This window comes from Oncorhynchus keta, chromosome 14, assembly GCF_023373465.1.
Source record: "Oncorhynchus keta strain PuntledgeMale-10-30-2019 chromosome 14, Oket_V2, whole genome shotgun sequence".
NCBI lineage: Eukaryota > Metazoa > Chordata > Actinopteri > Salmoniformes > Salmonidae > Oncorhynchus > Oncorhynchus keta.
In genome coordinates this window covers 505,862-527,842 of record NC_068434.1, presented here as the reverse complement: position 1 = coordinate 527,842, position 21,981 = coordinate 505,862, and the positions used below count along the sequence as shown (strand labels likewise).

General features: G+C 45.8%; 1 protein-coding gene across 1 annotated transcript in view; it reads left to right on the top strand.

Moving 5' to 3' along the window:
* LOC127907089 (mitogen-activated protein kinase 1) overlaps positions 1–21,981 on the top strand; it is a 126,286-nt gene that overhangs the window by 32,513 nt on the left and 71,792 nt on the right. The window contains exons 2-3 of the mRNA XM_052460796.1: positions 6,963–7,145; positions 17,847–18,036. Coding sequence (XP_052316756.1) covers positions 6,963–7,145; positions 17,847–18,036 — 373 coding nt within the window. The remainder of the gene's footprint in view (positions 1–6,962; positions 7,146–17,846; positions 18,037–21,981) is intronic.

Sequence of the window (21,981 nt, the reverse complement as noted above, 5' to 3'; positions counted from 1 at the left end):
TCGCTGCCATAGTGGACCCCACACCTCACTGCCATAAAGTGGACCCCACACCTCGCTGCCATAAAGTGGACCCCACACCTCACTGCCATAAAGTGGACCCCACACCTCACTGCCATAAAGTGGACCCCACACCTCACTGCCATAAAGTGCAATTGGTTCACTGAGACATTTGAATTAGTTTCAGCCAAATTTAGTCAAAGGTATTTGAATTTGTTTTTTAATGGTGTTGAATGCCCTGAGTGCTTTCTGTTCACTGCCTCATTAAGGTGTCCAGTTGAGCTTATTTTGTAAACCTAAGTAATTGTATTGTGTGCATATAGATCTATATATTTTGTACCAATTGAGAACTTTTCAAACACACCGTAGTATAAGCCAGCCTTTAGTCTTGGAATCTCTATATATTATATATGTATAAAAGTGGATCTATAACTATATATATCTATAACTATATATATATATATATATATATATATATATATATCTATAACTATATATATAGTTATAGATATATATATATATATATATCTATAACTATATATATATAGTTATAGATATAGTTATAGATAAATCTATAACTATATATTTATATATCTATAACTATATATGTATATATCTATAACTATATATGTATATATCTATAACTATATATGTATATATCTATAACTATATATGTATATATCTATAACTATATATATATATATAGATAGACATACATATATATATGTATATATCTATAACTATAACTATATATATCTATAACTATATCTTTATATAACTATATCTATAACTATATATATCTATAACTATATATATATATATCTATATATATATGTCTATAACTATATATATCTAACTATATATAACTATCTATAACTATTTCTATAACTATATAACTATATATATCTATGACTATATATATATATAACTATATATATCTAAAACTATATATATCTATAACTATATATATCTATAACTATATATATCTATGTATATATCTATAAATATATATAACTATCTAAAACTATATATATCTAAAACTATATATATCTATAACTATATATATCTATAACTATATATATCTATTTCTATAACTATATATGTCTATAACTATATATATATATCTATATATATATATATCTATAACTATATATCTATATCTATAACTATATATCTATATATCTATATAACTATATATACATATATATATCTATAACTATATATATCTATCTATAACTATAACTATATCTATGTCTATATATAAAAAACACATTCCCTAACCAGAAACCGTGGATTGATGGCAGCATTTGCGTGAAACTGAAAGCGCGAACCACTGCTTTTAATCAGGGCAAGGTGTCTGGTAACATGACTGAATACAAACAGTGCAGCTATTCCCTCCGCAAGGCTATTAAACAAGCTAAGCGTCAGTACAGAGACAAAGTAGAATCTCAATTCAACGGCTCAGACACAAGAGGCATGTGGCAGGGTCTACAGTCAATCACGGACTACAAGAAGAAACTCAGCCCAGTCACGGACCAGGATGTCTTGCTCCCAGGCAGACTAAATAACTTTTTTGCCCGCTTTGAGGACAATACAGTGCCACTGACACGGCCTGCAACGAAAACATGCGGTCTCTCCTTCACTGCAGCCGAGGTGAGTAAGACATTTAAACGTGTTAACCCTCGCAAGGCTGCAGGCCCAGACGGCATCCCCAGCCGCGCCCTCAGAGCATGCGCAGACCAGCTGGCCGGTGTGTTTACGGACATATTCAATCAATCCCTATACCAGTCTGCTGTTCCCACATGCTTCAAGAGGGCCACCATTGTTCCTGTTCCCAAGAAAGCTAAGGTAACTGAGCTAAACGACTACCGCCCCGTTGCACTCACTTCCGTCATCATGAAGTGCTTTGAGAGACTAGTCAAGGACCATATCACCTCCACCCTACCTGACACCCTAGACCCACTCCAATTCGCTTACCGCCCAAATAGGTCCACAGACGACGCAATCTCAACCACACTGCACAGTGCCCTAACCCACCTGGACAAGAGGAATACCTATGTGAGAATGCTGTTCATCGACTACAGCTCGGCATTTAACACCATAGTGCCCTCCAAGCTCGTCATCAAACTCGAGACCCTGGGTCTCGACCCCGCCCTGTGCAACTGGGTACTGGACTTCCTGACGGGCCGCCCCCAGGTGGTGAGGGTAGGCAACAACATCTCCTCCCCGCTGATCCTCAACACGGGGCCCCACAAGGGTGCGTTCTGAGCCCTCTCCTGTACTCCCTGTTCACCCACGACTGCGTGGCCACGCACGCCTCCAACTCAATCATCAAGTTTGCGGACGACACAACAGTGGTAGGCTTGATTACCAACAACAACGAGACGGCCTACAGGGAGGAGGTGAGGGCCCTCGGAGTGTGGTGTCAGGAAAATAACCTCACACTCAACGTCAACAAAACTAAGGAGATGATTGTGGACTTCAGGAAACAGCAGAGGAACACCCCCTATCCACATCGATGGAACAGTAGTGGAGAGGGTAGCAAGTTTTAAGTTCCTCGGCATACACATCACAGACAAACTGAATTGGTCCACTCACACTGACAGCGTCGTGAAGAAGGCGCAGCAGCGCCTCTTCAACCTCAGGAGGCTGAAGAAATTCGGCTTGTCACCAAAAGCACTCACAAACTTCTACAGATGCACAATCGAGAGCATCCTGGCGGGCTGTATCACCGCCTGGTACGGCAACTGCTCCGCCCACAACCGTAAGGCTCTCCAGAGGGTAGTGAGGACTGCACAACGCATCACCGGGGGCAAACTACCTGCCCTCCAGGACACCTACACCACCCGATGTTACAGGAAGGCCATAAAGATCATCAAGGACATCAACCACCCGAGCCACTGCCTGTTCACCCCGCTATCATCCAGAAGGCGAGGTCAGTACAGGTGCATCAAAGCTGGGACCGAGAGACTGAAAAACAGCTTCTATCTCAAGGCCATCAGACTGTTAAACAGCCACCACTAACATACAGTGTCTTAGACCACTGCTCCACTCAGGAGGCCCCAGTGTCCCCACAGATGAGCACATTTCTCTGGGCCTGGAAATGGCACGTCTCTTCCTCAAGGGGGGTGAGATCTCCTCTGAGTAATATGGGGATTCTGAGGGGGGTCTGCTCTGAGTAATATGGGGATTCTGAGGGGGGTCTGAGTAATATGGGGATTCTGAGGGGGGTCTCCTCTGAGTAATATGGGGATTCTGAGGGGAGATATATTGTGCAAAGGAACACATCTTTTTCTGTCAGTCAAAGTTATATAGTTTTAACCAAATGTGATATTTACCGATTTTGAGGGGATCAATTTGATTTTGTAGTTGGGATTTGTACCAAATGATCAGTCCTCCAGAGTCTCTGCCTCTATTGACAGAGCTGTGTTTCTGTGATGGTACAATGACCTCTCTGTAGCCTGTGGGGCAGTTAGTGTGAAATGTCAGCCTTACTCCATGTCTCCTGCAGAATGATTACCTCTCTGTAGCTTGTGGGGCAGTTAGTGTGAAATGTCAGCCTTACTCCATGTCTCCTGCAGAATGATTACCTCTCTGTAGCCTGTGGGGCAGTTAGTGAGAAATGTCAGCCTTACTCCATGTCTCCTGCAGAATGATGACCTCTCTGTAGCTTGTGGGGCAGTTAGTGAGAAATGTCAGCCTTACTCCATGTCTCCTGCAGAATGATTACCTCTCTGTAGCCTGTGGGGCAGTTAGTGAGAAATGTCAGCCTTACTCCATGTCTCCTGCAGAATGATTACCTCTCTGTAGCCTGTGGGGCAGTTAGTGAGAAATGTCAGCCTTACTCCATGTCTCCTGCAGAATGATTACCTCTCTGTAGCTTGTGGGGCAGTTAGTGAGAAATGTCAGCCTTACTCCATGTCTCCTGCAGAATTATTACCTCTCTGTAGCCTGTGGGACAGTTAGTGAGAAATGTCAGCCTTATACTCCATGTCTCCTGCAGAATGATTACCTCTCTGTAGCTTGTGGGGCAGTTAGTGAGAAATGTCAGCCTTACTCCATGTCTCCTGCAGAATGATTACCTCTCTGTAGCTTGTGGGGCAGTTAGTGTGAAATGTCAGCCTTACTCCATGTCTCCTGCAGAATGATTACCTCTCTGTAGCTTGTGGGGCAGTTAGTGTGAAATGTCAGCCTTACTCCATGTCTCCTGCAGAATGATTACCTCTCTGTAGCTTGTGGGGCAGTTAGTGAGAAATGTCAGCCTTACTCCATGTCTCCTGCAGAATGATTACCTCTCTGTAGCTTGTGGGGCAGTTAGTGTGAAATGTCAGCCTTACTCCATGTCTCCTGCAGAATGATTACCTCTCTGTAGCCTGTGGGGCAGTTAGTGAGAAATGTCAGCCTTACTCCATGTCTCCTGCAGAATGATGACCTCTCTGTAGCCTGTGGGGCAGTTAGTGTTAAATGTCAGCCTTACTCCATGTCTCCTGCAGAATGATTACTTCTCTGTAGCTTGTGGGGCAGTTAGTGAGAAATGTCAGCCTTACTCCATGTCTCCTGCAGAATGATTACTTCTCTGTAGCTTGTGGGACAGTTAGTAAGAAATGTCAGCCTTACTCCATGTCTCCTGCAGAATGATTACCTCTCTGTAGCCTGTGGGGCAGTTAGTGAGAAATGTCAGCCTTACTCCATGTCTCCTGCAGAATGATTACCTCTCTGTAGCCTGTGGGGCAGTTAGTGAGAAATGTCAGCCTTACTCCATGTCTCCTGCAGAATGATTACTTCTCTGTAGCTTGTGGGGCAGTTAGTGAGAAATGTCAGCCTTACTCCATGTCTCCTGCAGAATTATTACCTCTCTGTAGCCTGTGGGACAGTTAGTGAGAAATGTCAGCCTTACTCCATGTCTCCTGCAGAATGATTACTTCTCTGTAGCTTGTGGGGCAGTTAGTGAGAAATGTCAGCCTTACTCCATGTCTCCTGCAGAATGATTACTTCTCTGTAGCTTGTGGGGCAGTTAGTGTGAAATGTCAGCCTTACTCCATGTCTCCTGCAGAATGATTACCTCTCTGTAGCTTGTGGGGCAGTTAGTGTGAAATGTCAGCCTTACTCCATGTCTCCTGCAGAATGATTACCTCTCTGTAGCTTGTGGGGCAGTTAGTGTGAAATGTCAGCCTTACTCCATGTCTCCTGCAGAATGATTACTTCTCTGTAGCTTGTGGGGCAGTTAGTGAGAAATGTCAGCCTTACTCCATGTCTCCTGCAGAATGATTACCTCTCTGTAGCCTGTGGGGCAGTTAGTGAGAAATGTCAGCCTTACTCCATGTCTCCTGCAGAATGATTACCTCTCTGTAGCTTGTGGGGCAGTTAGTGTGAAATGTCAGCCTTACTCCATGTCTCCTGCAGAATGATTACCTCTCTGTAGCCTGTGGGGCAGTTAGTGTTAAATGTCAGCCTTACTCCATGTCTCCTGCAGAATGATTACTTCTCTGTAGCTTGTGGGGCAGTTAGTGAGAAATGTCAGCCTTACTCCATGTCTCCTGCAGAATGATTACTTCTCTGTAGCCTGTGGGGCAGTTAGTGTGAAATGTCAGCCTTACTCCATGTCTCCTGCAGAATGATTACCTCTCTGTAGCCTGTGGGGCAGTTAGTGTTAAATGTCAGCCTTACTCCATGTCTCCTGCAGAATGATTACTTCTCTGTAGCTTGTGGGGCAGTTAGTGAGAAATGTCAGCCTTACTCCATGTCTCCTGCAGAATGATGACCTCTGTAGCCTGTGGGGCAGTTAGTGAAAATGTCAGCCTTACTCCATGTCTCCTGCAGAATGATTACCTCTCTGTAGCCTGTGGGGCAGTTAGTGAGAAATGTCAGCCTTACTCCATGTCTCCTGCAGAATGATTACCTCTCTGTAGCTTGTGGGGCAGTTAGTGAGAAATGTCAGCCTTAAATGTCTCCATGTCTCCTGCAGAATGATTACCTCTCTGTAGCTTGTGGGGCAGTTAGTGTGAAATGTCAGCCCTCCATGTCTCCTGCAGAATGATTACCTCTCTGTAGCCTGTGGGGCAGTTAGTGAGAAATGTCAGCCTTACTCCATGTCTCCTGCAGAATGATTACTTCTCTGTAGCTTGTGGGGCAGTTAGTGTGAAATGTCAGCCTTACTCCATGTCTCCTGCAGAATGATTACCTCTCTTTAGCTTGTGGGGCAGTTAGTGAGAAATGTCAGCCTTACTCCATGTCTCCTGCAGAATGATTACTTCTCTGTAGCTTGTGGGGCAGTTAGTGAGAAATGTCAGCCTTACTCCATGTCTCCTGCATAATGATGACGTCAACATCTTTCAGATGTTTGTTGAACTCCAGTGCTAAACTCTTCAGTCCAAAGGTTGATGAGTTTAGGGCCTGAATGTTCCACATGCTGACTGATAGTGATTTCATGTTGCAGAAAGAAAGAATAGCACAGTCAACAACTCAGTAGTTAGTAGTTACTGTATTTCTAAGAGATTAACTGACTAACTTCCTCTCTCTAACCCCCCACCTCTCTCTCTCTAACCCCCCACCTCTCTCTCTAAACCCCCCTCTCTTACCCCCACCTCTCTCTCTTACCCCCACCTCTCTCTCTTACCCCCACCTCTCTCTCTTACCCCCACCTCTCTCTCTACCCCCACCTCTCTCTAAACCCCCCCTCTCTCTCTAAACCCCCACATCTCTCTCTAAACCCCCACCTCTCTCTCTAAACCCCCACCTCTCTCTCTAAACCCCCACCTCTCTCTCTAAACCCCCCACCTCTCTCTCTAAACCCCCGCCTCTCTCTCTAAACCCCCGCCTCTCTCTCTAAACCCCCGCCTCTCTCTCTAAACCCCCCGCCTCTCTCTCTAAACCCCCCGCCTCTCTCTAAACCCCCTCTCTCTAAACCCCCACCATCTCTCTCCAGCTCTAACTCTAACCTCCTCTCTCTCTCTCTCCATCCCCAGCTCTGCATATTGCCGTGACAACAAGGTCCGCGTTGCGATTAAGAAGATCAGTCCGTTTGAACACCAGACATACTGCCAGAGGACTCTGAGAGAGATTAAGATCCTGCTGCGCTTCAAACATGAGAACATCATCAGCATCAACGACATCATCCGCATGCCCTCCATCCACCAGATGAAGGACGTGTATCTTTTACAGCCTGATGTTATTTATCATGTCATCCGCACGGAGTCAGGATGTTAATCAGACTTGGATCATCTTTATCTTGTGATTCTCTCGCTCTCTCGCTCTCGCTCACTCTCTCTCTCTCTCTCTCTCTCTCTCTCTCTCTCTCTTAAATTGTATTGTTTATTAACATTACACTCACAAAAGTTCCAAAAGAATAAAGACATTTTAAATGTCATATGTGAAAATGGTTAAAGTACACAAGGTAAAGTGTATCAACATAAATATGGGATGTATTTACAATGGTGTTTGTTCTTCACTGGTTGCCCTTTTCTCGTGACAACAGGTCACAACTCTAGTTGCTGTGATGGCACACTGTGGAATTTCACCCAGTAGATATGGGAGTTTATAAAAATTGGATTTGTTTGTGGATCTGTGTAATCTGAGGGAAATATGTGTCTCTAATATGGTCATATATTGGGCAGGAAGTTAGGAAGTGCAGCTCAGTTTCCACCTCATTTTGTGGGCAGTGAGCACATAGCCTGTCTTCTCTTGAGAGCCAGGTCTGACTACGGCGGCTTTTCTCAATAGCAAGGCTATGCTCACTGAGTCTGTACATAGTCAAAGCTTTCCTAAAGTTTGGGTCAGTCACAGTGGTCAGGTATTCTGCCGCTGTACTCTCTGTTAAGGACCAAATAGCATTCTAGTTTACTCAGTTTTTTGGTAATTCTTTCCAATGTGTCAAGTAATTATCTTTTTGTTTTCTCATGATTTGGTTGGGTCTAATTGTGTTGCTGTCCTGGGGCTCTGTGGGGTGTGTTTGTGTTTGTGAACAGAGCCCCAGGACCAGCTTGCTTAGGGGACTCTTCTCCAGGTTCATCTCTCTGTAGGTGATGGCTTTGTTATGGAAGGTTTGGGAATCGCTTCCTTTTAGGTGGTTGTAGAATTTAACGTCTCTTTTCTGGATTTTGATAATAAGTGGGTATCGGCCTAATTCTGCTCTGCATGCATTATTTGGTGTTTTATGTTGTACATTGAGGATATTGTTGCAGAATCCTGCATGCAGAGTCTCAATTGGGTATTTGTGGCGCTGATGTTTAGGCCAAGGTATGTATAGTTTTTTGTGTGCGCTAGGGCAAAGGTTTCTAGATGGAATTTGTATTTGTTGTCCTGTCAACTGGACCTTTTTTGGAATACCATTATTTTGGTCTTACTGAGATTTACTGCCAGGGTCCAGGTCTGGCAGAATCTGTGCAGAATATCTAGGTGCTGCTGTAGGCCCTCCTTGGTTGGTGACAGAAGCACCAGATCATGAGCGAACAGTAGACATTTGACTTCAGATTCTAGCAGGTGAGGCTGGGTGCCGCAGACTGTTCTAGTACCCTCGCCAATTCGTTGATAAAAATGTTGGAGAGGGTGAGGCTTCAGCTGCATCCCTGCCTCACCCCACGGCCCCGTGGGAAGAAATGTGTGTTTCTTTACGTGGATTTTATAATGTTGTATGTTTCCCCCCCAACACCACTTTCCATCAATTTGTATAGCAGACCCTCAAGCCAAATTGAGTCTAAAGCTCTTTTGAATTCAACAAACATGAGAAGACTTTGCCTTTGTTTTGGTTTGTTTGGTTGTCAATTAGGGTGTGCAGGGTGAATACGTGGTCTGTCGTATGGTAATTTGGTAAAAAAAAAATATATATATATATAATATTTGTTCAGTACATTGTGTTCACTGAGGAAATGTACGAGTCTGCTGTTAATGATAATGCAGAGGATTTTCCCAAGGTTGCTGTTACCGCATATCCCACGGTAGTTATTGGGGTCAAATTTGTCTCCACTTTTGTGGATTGGGGTGATCAGTCCTTGGTTCCAAATATTGGGGAAGATGCCAGAGCTAAGGATGATGCTAGTTTTAGTTAAATGGAATTTTATTAATTTACATTTTTTAGTCTTTAATAGTTGATTCTAAGATTTGTATTAGATCATATCAACTCAGCAAAAAAAAAACATCCTCTCACTGTCAATTGCGTTTATTTTCAGCAAATTTAACATGTGTAAATATTTAAGATTAAGATTCAACAACTGAGACATAAACTGAACAAGTTCCACAGACATGCAACCAACGGAAATTGAATAATGTGTCCCTAAACAAAGGGGGGGTCAAGATCAAACTTTACAGTCAGTATCTGGTGTGGCCACCAGCTGCATTAAGTACTGCAGTGTATCTCCTCTTCATGGACTGCACCAGATTTGCCAGTTCTTGCTTTGCGATGTTACCCCGCTCTTCCACCAAGGCACATGCAAGTTCACGGACATTTCTGGGGGGAATGGCTGTAGCCCTCACCCTCTGATCCAACAGGTCCCAGACGTGCTCAATGGGATTGAGATCTGGGCTCTTCGCTGGCCATGGCAGAAGACTGACATTTCTGTCTTGCAGAAAATCACAAACAGAACGAGCAGTATGGCTGGTGGCATTGTCATGCTGGAGGGTCATGTCAGGAGGAGCCTGCAGGAAGGGTACCACGTGAGGGAGGAGGATGTCTTCCCTGTAACGCACAGCGTGGAGATTGGCTGCAATGACAACAAGCTCAGTCCGATGATGCTGTGGCACACCGCCCCAGACCATGACGGACCCTCCACCTCGTTCCCGCTGCAGAGGCCTCAGTGTAACGCTTCATTCCTTCGACGATAAACGTCTGATGTCCCCTGATAAGACAAAACGGGACTCGTCAGTGAAGAGCACTTTTTGCCAGTCCTGTCTGCTCCTGCAACGGTGGGTTTGTGCCCATAGGTGACGTTGTTGCCGGTGATGTCTGGTGAGGACCTGCCTTACAACAGGCCTACAAGCCCTCAGGCCTACAAGCCCTCAGTCCAGCCTCTCTCATCATCTATTACGGACAGTCTGAGCACTGATGAAGGGATTGTGCGTTCCTGGTGTAACTCGGGCAGTTGTTGTTGCCATCCTGTACCTGTCCTGCAGGTGTGATGTTCAGATGTAAGGATCTTGTGCAGGTGTTGTTACACGTGGTCTGCCACTGCGAGGACGGTCAGTTGTCCGTCCTGTCTCCCTGTCTCCCAGTATGGACATTGCCATTTATTGCCCTGGCCACATCTGCAGTCCTCATGCCTCCTTGCAGCATTCCTAAGGAATGTTCACGCAGATGAGCAGGGACCCTGGGCATCGTTCTTTTAATGTTTTTGAGTCAGTAGAAAGGCCTCTTTAGTGTCCTAAGTTTTCATAAATGTGACCTTAATTGCCTACCGTCTGTAAGCTGTCAGCACCTTAACGACCGTTCCATTTACAATGAAGAATGTAAAGTTCTTTGGATTTTTGTCTTTAAAAGACAAGGACATAAATATTTTGCTGTTTGTTATTTATTATGGAGCCAAAAATATGGGAGAAGTGGTTTATCCATACATCTCTGTTTTGGATAGAGAACTCTTCATGTTGTTTTTTTGTCTAGTTTTCCCCAAAGTGGTCTATTGAGAATTCAATCACATTGAGCTTATTTCTGACCTGCTGTTCCTTCTTTTTCCGTATGTATTTCTGTATTGTTTTGGTGATTCACCATTGTGAAGGCGTAGACTCAGGTTTTCTGGGCCTCTGTTTTTGGTTGGACAGGTTCTCAATTTCTTTCAAAGGTTTTTGCATTCTTCATCAAATCATTTGTAATTTTTTAGATTTGATCGGGAAGCTGAGAGGTCAAATATACTGTTTAGGTTTTCTACTGCCAAGTCTACACCTTCACTGTTACAGTGGAACGTTTTGTCCAGAAAGTTGTCCTTAAGGGATTGAATTTGTTGTTACCTAATAGTTTTTGGTAGGTTTCCACACTTCTTTCTTTCCATCTATAGCATTTCTTAATAGTATTCAGTTCCTTTGGCTTTGATGCCTCATGATTTGAGTATTGCTCTGTTCAAGTAGACTGATTTTTCTGTGGGCTGACTGTGAACGCTCTGAGAGACTCTCGTTTGAGGTCAGTGATAAACTAGTCTACAGTACTACTGCCAAGAGATGAGCTATAGGTGTACCTACCGTAGGAGTCCCCTCGAAGCCTACCATTAACTATGTACATACCCAGCGTGCGACAGGAGTTGTGACTCGATGTTGTTGGTTATGATGTCGTATGTCTAGGGGGGCATATGGGGGAGGGAATGCTGTTACCTCCAGGCAGGTGTTTGTCCTCCTGTGTGCTGAGGGTGTCAGGTTCTTGTCCGGTTCTGGCATTTAGGTAGCCACAGAGAAGTACATGTCCCTGGGCCTGTAAATGATTGATTTCCCCCTCCAGGATGGAGAGGCTGTCTTCATTCACCTCTTCCTTTTTTACAAAAATATTATTTTTGTAGGTGAAATAACTCTTAACGTTTGGCTGAGAAATCGACCGGAAATTGCGGGTCACTACAACACCGAAAAATATTCTAAATTAGCTCCATAATATCGACAGAAACTTGGCAAACGTTGTTTATAATCAATCCTCAAGGTGTTTTTCAAATATCTATTCGATAATATATCCACCGGGACTCGTGGCTACTTAGTAGGATAGAGAGAAAAAATGGCCGCATTTGTCCCTTACGCACAAAACACTCTGAGAGACTCCAGCTGACCACTGACGCAATGTTGACGTTCAGGCTCATTTTTCAAAATAAAAGCCTGAAACTATGTATTGTGACACTAGACACATTAGGGAAGCCATAGAAAAATGAATCTGGTTGATATCTCATTCACTGCTCAATACGCATAGGAACGCAGAGCCTTCTAAATAAGAGTCACTTCCTGTTTGGATTTTTCTCAGACTTTCGCCTGTAATATCAGTTCTGTTATACTCACAGACAATATTTGTACAGTTTTGGAAACTTTATAGAGTCTTCTATCCTAAGCTGTCAATTATATGCATATTCTAGCATCTTGTCCTGACAAAATAGTCTGTTTATTTTGGGGATGTTATTTTTCCAAAAATGAAAATACTGCCCCCTATATTCAAGAGGTTATTAAAGTATGGGGATTCTAGTGCGGGGATATAGGTAGCACTCAGGATAACATTTGTCTCTGTTCGATCATTTCCTTGTTCATTTCTAGACAAATGTCAAATGTCCCTGTTGACTAATTTAGTAGATTGAGTTCTATACCATATTAGCACACTTGGGTGATGGGACTACCAGCTCTCTGTAACCTAGGAGACAACCAGTGGGTCTGTCTCCTCTATACCACCCACCTGGTAGTGTGGTGGATGGGACTACCAGCTCTCTGTAACCTAGAGGACAACCAGTGGGTCCATCTCCTCTATACCACCCACCTGGTAGTGTGGTGGATGGGACTACCAGCTCTCTGTAACCTAGGAGACAACCAGTGGGTCCATCTCCTCTATACCACCCACCTGGTAGTGTGGTGGATGGGACTACCAGCTCTCTGTAACCTAGAGGACAACCAGTGGGTCCATCTCCTCTATACCACCCACCTGGTAGTGTGGTGGATGGGACTACCAGCTCTCTGTAACCTAGAGGACAACCAGTGGGTCCATCTCCTCTATACCACCCACCTGGTAGTGTGGTGGATGGGACTACCAGCTCTCTGTAACCTAGAGGACAACCAGTGGGTCCATCTCCTCTATACCACCCACCTGGTAGTGTGGTGGATGGGACTACCAGCTCTCTGTAACCTAGAGGACAACCAGTGGGTCCATCTCCTCTATACCACCCACCTGGTAGTGTGGTGGATGGGACTACCAGCTCTCTGTAACCTAGGAGACAACCAGTGGGTCCATCTCCTCTATACCACCCACCTGGTAGTGTGGTGGATGGGACTACCAGCTCTCTGTAACCTAGGAGACAACCAGTGGGTCCATCTCCTCTGTACCACCCACCTGGTAGTGTGGTGGATGGGACTACCAGCTCTCTGTAACCTAGGAGACAACCAGTGGGTCCATCTCCTCTATACCACCCACCTGGTAGTGTGGTGGATGGGACTACCAGCTCTCTGTAACCTAGAGGACAACCAGTGGGTCCGTCTCCTCTGTACCACCCACCTGGTAGTGTGGTGGATGGGACTACCAGCTCTCTGTAACCTAGAGGACAACCAGTGGGTCCATCTCCTCTATACCACCCACCTGGTAGTGTGGTGGATGGGACTACCAGCTCTCTGTAACCTAGAGGACAACCAGTGGGTCCATCTCCTCTATACCACCCACCTGGTAGTGTGGTGGATGGGACTACCAGCTCTCTGTAACCTAGGAGACAACCAGTGGGTCCATCTCCTCTGTACCACCCACCTGGTAGTGTGGTGGATGGGACTACCAGCTCTCTGTAACCTAGGAGACAACCAGTGGGTCCATCTCCTCTATACCACCCACCTGGTAGTGTGGTGGATGGGACTACCAGCTCTCTGTAACCTAGGAGACAACCAGTGGGTCCATCTCCTCTATACCACCCACCTGGTAGTGTGGTGGATGGGACTACCAGCTCTCTGTAACCTAGAGGACAACCAGTGGGTCCATCTCCTCTATACCACCCACCTGGTAGTGTGGTGGATGGGACTACCAGCTCTCTGTAACCTAGAGGACAACCAGTGGGTCCATCTCCTCTATACCACCCACCTGGTAGTGTGGTGGATGGGACTACCAGCTCTCTGTAACCTAGGAGACAACCAGTGGGTCCATCTCCTCTATACCACCCACCTGGTAGTGTAGTGGATGGGACTACCAGCTCTCTGTAACCTAGGAGACAACCAGTGGGTCCATCTCCTCTATACCACCCACCTGGTAGTGTAGTGGATGGGACTACCAGCTCTCTGTAACCTAGGACTACCAGCTCTCTGTAACCTAGGAGACAACCAGTGGGTCCATCTCCTCTATACCACCCACCTGGTAGTGTGGTGGATGGGACTACCAGCTCTCTGTAACCTAGAGACAACCAGTGGGTCCATCTCCTCTATACCACCCACCTGGTAGTGTGGTGGATGGGACTACCAGCTCCCTGTAACCTAGAGACAACCAGTGGGTCCATCTCCTCTATACCACCCACCTGGTAGTGTGGTGGATGGGACTACCAGCTCTCTGTAACCTAGAGGACAACCAGTGGGTCCATCTCCTCTATACCACCCACCTGGTAGTGTGGTGGATGGGACTACCAGCTCTCTGTAACCTAGAGGACAACCAGTGGGTCCATCTCCTCTATACCACCCACCTGGTAGTGTGGTGGATGGGACTACCAGCTCTCTGTAACCTAGAGGACAACCAGTGGGTCCATCTCCTCTATACCACCCACCTGGTAGTGTGGTGGATGGGACTACCAGCTCTCTGTAACCTAGGAGACAACCAGTGGGTCCATCTCCTCTATACCACCCACCTGGTAGTGTGGTGGATGGGACTACCAGCTCTCTGTAACCTAGAGGACAACCAGTGGGTCCATCTCCTCTATACCACCCACCTGGTAGTGTGGTGGATGGGACTACCAGCTCTCTGTAACCTAGGAGACAACCAGTGGGTCCATCTCCTCTATACCACCCACCTGGTAGTGTGGTGGATGGGACTACCAGCTCTCTGTAACCTAGAGGACAACCAGTGGGTCCGTCTCCTCTGTACCACCCACCTGGTAGTGTGGTGGATGGGACTACCAGCTCTCTGTAACCTAGAGGACAACCAGTGGGTCCATCTCCTCTATACCACCCACCTGGTAGTGTGGTGGATGGGACTACCAGCTCTCTGTAACCTAGAGGACAACCAGTGGGTCCATCTCCTCTATACCACCCACCTGGTAGTGTGGTGGATGGGACTACCAGCTCTCTGTAACCTAGAGGACAACCAGTGGGTCCATCTCCTCTATACCACCCACCTGGTAGTGTGGTGGATGGGACTACCAGCTCTCTGTAACCTAGAGGACAACCAGTGGGTCCATCTCCTCACTAAAGCACCTACCACCCACCTGGTAGTGTGGTGGATGGGACTACCAGCTCTCTGTAACCTAGTTCAGGACAACCAGTGGGTCCATCTCCTCTATACCACCCACCTGGTAGTGTGGTGGATGGGACTACCAGCTCTCTGTAACCTAGAGGACAACCAGTGGGTCCATCTCCCTCTATACCACCCACCTGGTAGTGTGGTGGATGGGAAAATTGAATTATACCAGCTCTCTGTAACCTTTTTTTCTAGAGTTATTGACAACCAGTGGGTCCATCTCCTCTATACCACCCACCTGGTAGTGTGGTGGATGGGACTACCAGCTCTCTGTAACCTAGAGGACAACCAGTGGGTCCATCTCCTCTATACCACCCACCTGGTAGTGTGGTGGATGGGACTACCAGCTCTCTGTAACCTAGAGGACAACCAGTGGGTCCATCTCCTCTATACCACCCATCTGGTAGTGTGGTGGATGGGACTACCAGCTCTCTGTAACCTAGGAGACAACCAGTGGGTCCAAATCACATTTTATTTGTCACATGCGCCGAATACAACAGGTGTAGTAGACCTCACGGTGAAATGCTGAATGCTGAATACAACAGGTGTAGTAGACCTCACAGTGAAATGCTGAATGCTGAATACAACAGGTGTAGTAGACCTCACAGTGAAATGCTGAATGCTGAATACAACAGGTGTAGTAGACCTTACAGTGAAATGCTGAATGCTGAATGCTGAATACAACAGGTGTAGTAGACCTTACAGTGAAATGCTGAATGCTGAATACAACAGGTGTAGTAGACCTTACAGTGAAATGCTGAATACAATACAGGTGTAGACCTAGTGAAATGCTGAATACAACAGGTGTAGTAGACAGTGAAATGGTGAATACAACAGGTGTAGTAGACCTTACAGTGAAATGCTGAATACAACAGGTTTAGTAGAAATGCCTCACAGTGAAATGCTGAATACAACAGGTGTAGTAGACCTCACAGTGAAATGCTGAATACAACAGGTGTAGTAGACCTTACAGTGAAATGCTGAATACAACAGGTGTAGTAGACCTCACAGTGAAATGCTGAATACAACAGGTGTAGTAGACCTACAGTGAAATGCTGAATACAACAGGTGTAAGACCTCACAGTGAAATGCTGAATACAACAGGTGTAGTAGACCTCACAGTGAAATGCTGAATACAACAGGTGTAGTAGACCTCACAGTGAAATGCTGAATACAACAGGTGTAGTAGACCTGTAGTAGTGAAATGCTGAATACAACAGGTGTAGTAGACCTTACAGTGAAATGCTGAATACAACAGGTGTAGTAGACCTTACAGTGAAATGCTGAATACAACAGGTGTAGTAGACCTTACAGTGAAATGCTGAATACAACAGGTGTAGTAGACATCACAGTGAAATGCTGAATACAACAGGTGTAGTAGACCTTACAGTGAAATGGTGAATACAACAGGTGTAGTAGACCTTACAGTGAAATGGTGAATACAACAGGTGTAGTAGACCTTACAGTGAAATGGTGAATACAACAGGTGTAGTAGACCTTACAGTGAAATGCTGAATACAACAAGTGTAGTAGACCTCACAGTGAAATGGTGAATATTACAGGCTCTAACCAATAATGCGATTTAAAAAAAATATATTTTTTAAAATTATTATTATTTTTTTAAGTACAAAAAAAGGTGTTAGGAGAACAATAGGTAAGTAAAGAAATAAAAACAACTGTAAAAAGACAGTGAAACATAACAGAAGAGGGGCTGTGTACAGGCACCGGTTAGTTGGGCTAATTAAGGTAATGAATGTATAGTTAAAGTGACTATGCATTGATGAAACAGAAAATAGAGCAGCAGTGTAAATGAGGGGTTTCGGGGGGCACACAATGCAAATCGTCCAGGGAGCCATTTGATTACCTGTTCAGGAGTCATATGGCTTGGGGGTAGAAGCTGTTGAGAAGCCTTTTGGACCTAGACTTGGCACCCCGGTACCGCTTGCCGTGCGGTAGCAGAGAGAACGGTCCATGACGGGAGGTTGGGGTCTTTTGACCATTTTCAGGGCCTTCCTCTGACACCGCCTGGCAGGAAGCTTGGCCCCGATGATGTGATGTACTGGGCCATACACACTACCCTCTGTAGTGACTTGCAGTCTGAGGCCGAGCAGTTACCGTACCAGGCAGTGATGCAACCAGTCAGGATGCTCTCGATGTTGCAGCTGTAGAACCTGTTTGAGGATCTCAGGACCCATGCCAAATCTTTTTAGTTTCCTGAGGGGGAATAGGCTTTGTTGTGCCCTCTTCACGGCAGTCTTGGTGTGTTTGGACCATTCTAGTTTGTTGTTGATGTGGACGCCAAGGAACTTGAAGCTCTCAACCTGCTCCACTACAGCCCAGTCGATGAGAATGGGGGGCGTGCTCGGTCCTCCTTTTCCTGCAGTCCACAATCATCTCCTTAGTCTTGGTGACGTTGAGGGATAGGATGTTATTCTGGCACCACCCGGCCAGGTCTCTGACCTCCTCCCTATAGTTTGTCTAGTCGTTGTTGGTTATCGGGCCTACCACTGTTGTGTTGTCCGCAAACTTAAAAATACGATTTCTTGTCGGATTACTTGTAGGATTTTTTTTTTTTGTGAAGTCAAGTTTCCTGCTCATTAGATCATGACCTCAGGCCATCTGCCTAGGATGAGATAGTGAAGACTTTGTTTCATAAAGTGTTAGTTGTGTGGTTTGGGCAGAGCCTGCTGAGATCTCTCTCTTTCTCCCCACCAACACAGCAGCAGTGTGATGAACAGCCCCAGTCGAGTTTGTCCCTTAACCCTCTGTTATCCAGCTACATCGTGCAGGACCTGATGGAGACAGATCTGTATAAGCTGCTGAAGACCCAGCACCTGAGCAACGATCACATCTGTTACTTCCTGTACCAGATCCTGAGAGGCCTGAAGTACATCCACTCAGCTAACGTCCTGCACCGTGATCTCAAACCCTCCAACCTGCTGCTCAATACCACCTGTGATCTAAAGGTACAGTACCCTGACCTTTGATCCCTGCCCCTCATCCCCTAATGTACTGCACTGTGGGGCAGAGAAAATTGTGCAGTTTTATAGCAAATTTCCTTCGATTTAAAAATATATATTTTTTTTTATGCCTACTGTTCATTATCATCTGTTATCTAGAGGTACAGAACCCTGACCCTAATGTCCTGCACCGAGGCCTAAACCTACTGCTCATTATCATCTGTTATCTAGAGGTACAGAACCCTGACCCTAATGTCCTGCACCGAGGCCTAAACCTACTGTTCATTATCATCTGTTATCTAGAGGTACAGAACCCTGACCCTAATGTCCTGCACCGAGGCCTAAACCTACTGCTCATTATCATCTGTTATCTAGAGGTACAGAACCCTGACCCTAATGTCCTGCACCGAGGCCTAAACCTACTGTTCATTATCATCTGTTATCTAGAGGTACAGAACCCTGACCCTAATGTCCTGCACCGAGGCCTAAACCTACTGCTCATTATCATCTGTTATCTAGAGGTACAGAACCTGACCTAATGTCCTGCACCGAGGCCTAAACCTACTGTTCATTATCATCTGTTATCTAGAGGTACAGAACCCTGACCCTAATGTCCTGCACCGAGGCCTAAACCTACTGTTCATTATCATCTGTTATCTAGAGGTACAGAACCCTGACCCTAATGTCCTGCACCGAGGCCTAAACCTACTGTTCATTATCATCTGTTATCTAGAGGTACAGAACCCTGACCCTAATGTCCTGCACCGAGGCCTAAACCTACTGCTCATTATCATCTGTTATCTAGAGGTACAGAACCCTGACCCTAATGTCCTGCACCGAGGCCTAAACCTACTGTTCATTATCATCTGTTATCTAGAGGTACAGAACCCTGACCCTAATGTCCTGCACCGAGGCCTAAACCTACTGCTCATTATCATCTGTTATCTAGAGGTACAGAACCCTGACCCTAATGTCCTGCACCGAGGCCTAAACCTACTGCTCATTATCATCTGTTATCTAGAGGTACAGAACCCTGACCCTAATGTCCTGCACCGAGGCCTAAACCTACTGCTCATTATCATCTGTTATCTAGAGGTACAGAACCCTGACCCTAATGTCCTGCACCGAGGCCTAAACCTACTGCTCATTATCATCTGTTATCTAGAGGTACAGAACCCTGACCCTAATGTCCTGCACCGAGGCCTAAACCTACTGCTCATTATCATCTGTTATCTAGAGGTACAGAACCCTGACCCTAATGTCCTGCACCGAGGCCTAAACCTACTGCTCATTATCATCTGTTATCTAGAGGTACAGAACCCTGACCCTAATGTCCTGCACCGAGGCCTAAACCTACTGCTCATTATCATCTGTTATCTAGAGGTACAGAACCCTGACCCTAATGTCCTGCACCGAGGCCTAAACCTACTGCTCATTATCATCTGTTATCTAGAGGTACAGAACCCTGACCCTAATGTCCTGCACCGAGGCCTAAACCTACTGCTCATTATCATCTGTTATCTAGAGGTACAGAACCCTGACCTAATGTCCTGCACCGAGGCCTAAACCTACTGCTCATTATCATCTGTTATCTAGAGGTACAGAACCCTGACCCTAATGTCCTGCACCGAGGCCTAAACCTACTGCTCATTATCATCTGTTATCTAGAGGTACAGAACCCTGACCCTAATGTCCTGCACCGAGGCCTAAACCTACTGCTCATTATCATCTGTTATCTAGAGGTACAGAACCCTGACCCTAATGTCCTGCACCGAGGCCTAAACCTACTGCTCATTATCATCTGTTATCTAGAGGTACAGAACCCTGACCCTAATGTCCTGCACCGAGGCCTAAACCTACTGCTCATTATCATCTGTTATCTAGAGGTACAGAACCCTGACCCTAATGTCCTGCACCGAGGCCTAAACCTACTGCTCATTATCATCTGTTATCTAGAGGTACAGAACCCTGACCCTAATGTCCTGCACCGAGGCCTAAACCTACTGCTCATTATCATCTGTTATCTAGAGGTACAGAACCCTGACCCTAATGTCCTGCACCGAGGCCTAAACCTACTGCTCATTATCATCTGTTATCTAGAGGTACAGAACCCTGACCCTAATGTCCTGCACCGAGGCCTAAACCTACTGCTCATTATCATCTGTTATCTAGAGGTACAGAACCCTGACCCTAATGTCCTGCACCGAGGCCTAAACCTACTGCTCATTATCATCTGTTATCTAGAGGTACAGAACCCTGACCCTAATGTCCTGCACCGAGGCCTAAACCTACTGCTCATTATCATCTGTTATCTAGAGGTACAGAACCCTGACCCTAATGTCCTGCACCGAGGCCTAAACCTACTGCTCATTATCATCTGTTATCTAGAGGTACAGAACCCTGACCCTAATGTCCTGCACCGAGGCCTAAACCTACTGCTCATTATCATCTGTTATCTAGAGGTACAGAACCCTGACCCTAATGTCCTGCACCGAGGCCTAAACCTACTGCTCATTATCATCTGTTATCTAGAGGTACAGAACCCTGACCCTAATGTCCTGCACCGAGGCCTAAACCTACTGCTCATTATCATCTGTTATCTAGAGGTACAGAACCCTGACCCTAATGTCCTGCACCGAGGCCTAAACCTACTGCTCATTATCATCTGTTATCTAGAGGTACAGAACCCTGACCCTAATGTCCTGCACCGAGGCCTAAACCTACTGCTCATTATCATCTGTTATCTAGAGGTACAGAACCCTGACCCTAATGTCCTGCACCGAGGCCTAAACCTACTGCTCATTATCATCTGTTATCTAGAGGTACAGAACCCTGACCCTAATGTCCTGCACCGAGGCCTAAACCTACTGCTCATTATCATCTGTTATCTAGAGGTACAGAACCCTGACCCTAATGTCCTGCACCGAGGCCTAAACCTACTGCTCATTATCATCTGTTATCTAGAGGTACAGAACCCTGACCCTAATGTCCTGCACCGAGGCCTAAACCTACTGCTCATTATCATCTGTTATCTAGAGGTACAGAACCCTGACCCTAATGTCCTGCACCGAGGCCTAAACCTACTGCTCATTATCATCTGTTATCTAGAGGTACAGAACCCTGACCCTAATGTCCTGCACCGAGGCCTAAACCTACTGCTCATTATCATCTGTTGTCCTGCATCTAGTTATCTAGGTACAGAACCCTGACCCTAATGTCCTGCACCGAGGCCTAAACCTACTGCTCATTATCATCTGTTATCTAGAGGTACAGAACCCTGACCCTAATGTCCTGCACCGAGGCCTAAACCTACTGCTCATTATCATCTGTTATCTAGAGGTACAGAACCCTGACCCTAATGTCCTGCACCGAGGCCTAAACCTACTGCTCATTATCATCTGTTATCTAGAGGTACAGAACCCTGACCCTAATGTCCTGCACCGAGGCCTAAACCTACTGCTCATTATCATCTGTTATCTAGAGGTACAGAACCCTGACCCTAATGTCCTGCACCGAGGCCTAAACCTACTGCTCATTATCATCTGTTATCTAGAGGTACAGAACCCTGACCCTAATGTCCTGCACCGAGGCCTAAACCTACTGCTCATTATCATCTGTTATCTAGAGGTACAGAACCCTGACCCTAATGTCCTGCACCGAGGCCTAAACCTACTGCTCATTATCATCTGTTATCTAGAGGTACAGAACCCTGACCCTAATGTCCTGCACCGAGGCCTAAACCTACTGCTCATTATCATCTGTTATCTAGAGGTACAGAACCCTGACCCTAATGTCCTGCACCGAGGCCTAAACCTACTGTTCATTATCATCTGTTATCTAGAGGTACAGAACCCTGACCCTAATGTCCTGCACCGAGGCCTAAACCTACTGCTCATTATCATCTGTTATCTAGAGGTACAGAACCCTGACCCTAATGTCCTGCACCGAGGC